Source organism: Sinocyclocheilus rhinocerous, unplaced genomic scaffold (genome assembly GCF_001515625.1).
Source record: "Sinocyclocheilus rhinocerous isolate Xijiao unplaced genomic scaffold, SAMN03320098_v1.1 scaffold861, whole genome shotgun sequence".
NCBI classification, from domain to species: domain Eukaryota; kingdom Metazoa; phylum Chordata; class Actinopteri; order Cypriniformes; family Cyprinidae; genus Sinocyclocheilus; species Sinocyclocheilus rhinocerous.
In genome coordinates, this window is record NW_015640043.1 from 280,331 (window position 1) to 284,837 (window position 4,507).

The 4,507-nt window shown below is 36.3% G+C and overlaps 1 protein-coding gene across 1 annotated transcript in view; it reads right to left on the minus strand.

Annotated features, from left to right (window-relative positions):
- The window catches only part of LOC107752302 (calcium-dependent secretion activator 2-like), a 170,120-nt gene that overhangs the window by 24,238 nt on the left and 141,375 nt on the right, over window positions 1-4,507 (minus strand). The window contains exons 18-19 of the mRNA XM_016568240.1: window positions 3,982-4,085; window positions 2,979-2,987 (exon numbers count right to left, since the gene is read on the minus strand). Coding sequence (XP_016423726.1) covers window positions 2,979-2,987; window positions 3,982-4,085 — 113 coding nt within the window. The remainder of the gene's footprint in view (window positions 1-2,978; window positions 2,988-3,981; window positions 4,086-4,507) is intronic.

Sequence of the window (4,507 nt, forward strand, 5' to 3'; positions counted from 1 at the left end):
CGTGCCTTTCTGAATACAGACACCAACCCATCCCTGCACATCACATCCCCTGCACAGCCTGGAACATAACATTTATTTCCATGATCTGCCATTTTCGCTATTATCCTCGTTTGTTTCTTCACAATACCTGCAGAACTTCTGATGATTTGGCTGTGCAAGTCTAGAACATGGGCGGGTATATGCAAATGTTGGGGGCGTAACTATTAGTGATCCCGACTGTAATGTCACAGTCGGTGTTATGTTCTGATTCTCCTGTTTTTCAGTAGTCTTTTGCATGCACGAGATTTACATAAGAAGGAGGAAACAATGGTGTTTGAGGCTCACGGTATGTCATTTCCATGTACAGAACTGTTATTATTCAACTATGCCAAGGTAAATACAGTTTTCCATTCTATGGCACCTTTAAAATTCAAGCAGCTTTCTGTTGGTCAATGCTGCAAATTCGCAAGACCATCTTTAACCTAATGTGAAATCAGCAGGGGGACATTTTTCGTTCTCGCATTAAATTTCTGATTGCGCAGAATCCAATTGAAATGACTGGATTTCACGTGCAAAATTTTGCAGAGCAACTTTAAATTTGTAAAGTTGGGGTACTCAGACTCGTACTCGGACTCGAGTCCGGTCTCGAGTAGGCCTACAGTTTTTTAAAGGGCTCGGACTTGTCACGGACTCGGATGCATTTTTACTCGGACTCGAGCCTTTCGGACTCGGTAAATATGTCAGAGTCCAACCGAGTCCGGGGATAGTTGACGGAAATACGGACTCAATGCATTATCACGAAAGTGATATTCAGTATTTGTATGTGTTTTAAGTCTTGTCCAGCATTTGAAAGCCGACGGGTTTCTGTGCTCACACACCGAAAGCGCGCTCACAGAACGCGCCTCTCAGTCAGCGTGCGAATGCCGAGTTCTTTCGCTTAAGTTCTGTTATTGCTACACACTTAAATGAAAAGTTATGTCAAAATGCCCGTCTTGGAGACTATTCATGTAAATGCAGTCGGTTTTGTCTTAAGTGAACTTGAACAGTTGTATTTTTGAGTAATATATTAATTTATCATTTAGCTTGTAAGTAATACTTGGAGTGTTTACTTGCCTTCAGTAAGCTTGAGAATGTTTTATTACATTAGTTTATTATTTGTTGCTTTTGTATTAGTGGCAGTTTATAGCTTCAAAGAAAAATTATTTTTCTAACATCTTTGAGGCAATAGTTTTTATGGGTCCAAAATCACTTTTGATTATTCAAAATTCATATTTCATTAAAAATCGTAAAAATTATATAAAGCTTGTTTTTTATTGAGATAAAAGGTGCATTTTTTGCTTTTAAGGTCCCATTCACCAAGATACCTACTTGAATTTATACATTTACTTTAACGATAAATAAAGTCAAGTCCCGCCCTTTAATTTTTCACATTCTAAAACCTAATATAAAATATAATATAATTAATTGTGATTTATTGGAAATAAAAGATTATTATGTCTCAGAAGAAAATACTATTTCAGTCTTTCTTCAAAACTTTGTTAAATTCATTTTATTTGATAATTACTAGCAATTGGTCCGTCAGACTGAAGATATTTTAGCGGTAATGAAACCAAAAATATTTAAGACCCATCGAATCCGAATTTAATACATTTTAAGACTTTTTAAGGCCTTATATTAGGAAAACGTTAAGACATTTTAAGGACCCGCGGACACCCTGTACATAAACATCCAATATATTTAAATGTGGAAGGTAACAATTACATGCACATAAAATCAAGTCTGTTGATTTTTTTAAACCGTTCCACATTTCTAAAAGGGTACTGTACTAGAAAGTAGCAGAATACTGCTATTGAAAAAGGATTGAAAAATCCACGTGTCTTTTATGGTCGACTGCAGCAGACCAGAGCCCATAAATCCTGCTGAATTCTCCTGAGAAAAGGGGAAAAAATTCAGTGCCGTCCTCCTACTATTGTGTCGAGCTCTTTATTGTCTGCCAGTGTGCGCACTGAAGGCCCTTCTGAAAAGATCGAAGTCTATCAATGCATTTCTCTCTTTGCATTCTTCCACAGGCTGATTCCTGGGGATGGCTGCAGTTAACTTAAAGGGTTAGTTCACCCAAAAATGAAAATTCTGTCATTAATTACTCACCCTCATGTCGTTTCGTACAAACCCGTTAGACCTTCGTTCATCTTCGGAACACAAATTAAGATATTTTTGATGGAATCTGAGAGCTGTCTGACCCTGCATAGACAGCAATGCAACTGAAATGTTCCCAAGTCCAGAAACGTAGCAAGGAGATTGGTAAAATAATCCATGTGACATCAGGGGTTCAACCGTAATTGTAATTATATATATACACACACTCACATTTGTTTATGTATACTAAGTATACTATACATTTATTTTAAATGATAAAATATCAGAATTTATGTATATATATTCAGGTAGGAAAGATATTTTTTATGCTGCTTATTTGATCAAAAATACAGTAAAAATATTAAATATTACAGCAATTTAAAATAATGGTTTTGCATTTGAATATATTCAAATGCAAATGTAATTTATTCCTGAGATGCAAAGCTGAATTTTTAGCATCATTTCTCCAGTCTTCAGTCACATGATCCTGCAGAAATCGTTCTAATACGCTGATTTTGTGCTCAAGTAACATTTCTTATTAATATTTCTGTGCAAACCGTGATACATTTTTTTTTCAGGAGTCCTTCATGAATGGAAAGTTTATTTGAAATAGACATTTTTTGTAACACTGTAAATGTCTTTACTGTCACAATTTAATGCATCCTTGCTGAATAAATGCATTAGAAAGTATTAATTTTAAAATTTTTTCAAATACTAAAATCTTACATTTATATCCAATCTTAATATCCAATCTGCTTGTAAAAGCATGATAAAATGAATGTGGCTGTCAGAAGCGAAGCTGCCATGTATTTCTTGCTAATAATAGCACAACACAACACAAGAGTGAAATAGAAGATCCTTACCTCTCGTCCCTAATGCATTTACAAACATAGGAGTGGTAGAGAGAAAGAGAGAAAAAAAATATGAGACAGACAAACATTGTTTTCTTCCAATTAATCCACATATGCAATCTTATGCATAGTGAACACTGAAACACTGTACACAATGTATTAAACAATGTTTTACTTTTTGCTTTCACTGTACAAATTGTGAGTGTGAACAATTTCTCTAATGTAGATCTGAGCGCAAAACGCACACAACACCTTGATGTTTCCTTAGTGACAGCATGTGGGACATCTGTCTTGTTAGACACAAGCGTTTTGGCATCATTGTCTCTGTCGTTTGTGACAGCTGTTGGAAGCTTGCGGACTAAAAATAGCCCAGTACCTCGCAAGCAGATGTCTACATTCACATTTTTATTTAGTAAAAAGATCAGCATCTTTGTGAACGAAGCTTGAACACCTAGGATTGATCAGTTTCCTTCGATCTTTTTTTTTATGTTGATGCGACAGTGTTAGCGGGCGCTGGCTCGGTGCAGATGGGCCGTGGGCGTTGTTTTCCTGCACCGCTACTATGAGCTGGCATTGGACGGGTAAGCTGTCACTCGCTAACAGCTGTTATGGCAACGTGGCGAAGTAAATGGACAGCGAGACGGTAAATGATCACGAGTCTGCTCTGAAATGATCATGCAATACCTTCTGGAGCAACATGCAACGCCAAAAGGCCCGATGATAAACAAAGATTGATTCTCTGTCTACGTGACTGTGGGCTTCTTTGAACATATGTGGTAAAGGACTGGAAGAGATGTCACATGATCGATGGCAAATTCACCATGTTGCTGGTGCGGAATATTGCGTTGAATATTGAAATGAGAAACAAGGGGGGAAAAAGCATTGATACAAAAACTAATGAAAAGAAATGAAGGCTTACTCGGCAGGAAATAGTTTGGACTGAGACAACATGCCACCGGTTGGTCTTTAAAAAGCACTAACAAGTCTTTCTCAAGAGATGTTCTGTGTGTTTTACCTCAGAGTGATGCTCGTCGTTCTGTTGTAAGACCTCCATACACAGCTCTCCTAGTCTGATCATGTCCTCCAGCCTTTTCTCTGGAGACGGCTGACTGCTGTCTGCTGAAATACAGACATCACAACATTCACACGAGATGTCAACCACTCCAAACATGTTCATAGTTTGAGTAAAATCTGAAAGCATTGTATCAAAAGGGCTCAACAATAAGGATTTGGTCAGCTACACTGTAATAAATGATTGTGGAAATGAACAATTTTAAGTTTAGGTTTAAAATGTCCCTGGATATAACTTGCTGAGATAACTCAAATATCCAAGTTGTCAGTTAAGACAACTTCACATTTCAAGTTGACTAAACTTCAAATTTTTGAGTTAGCACGTACACTCTGACTTGTGATATTCTTGGTAGTATATCTTGCCATGTAAATGTTTATTAAAATATTTTAAATTAAAATAATATTTATAATATAACAGTTTAAATACAAAAATAATAATTTAAATTAGTTAAACTTGAATTAAATTTGTG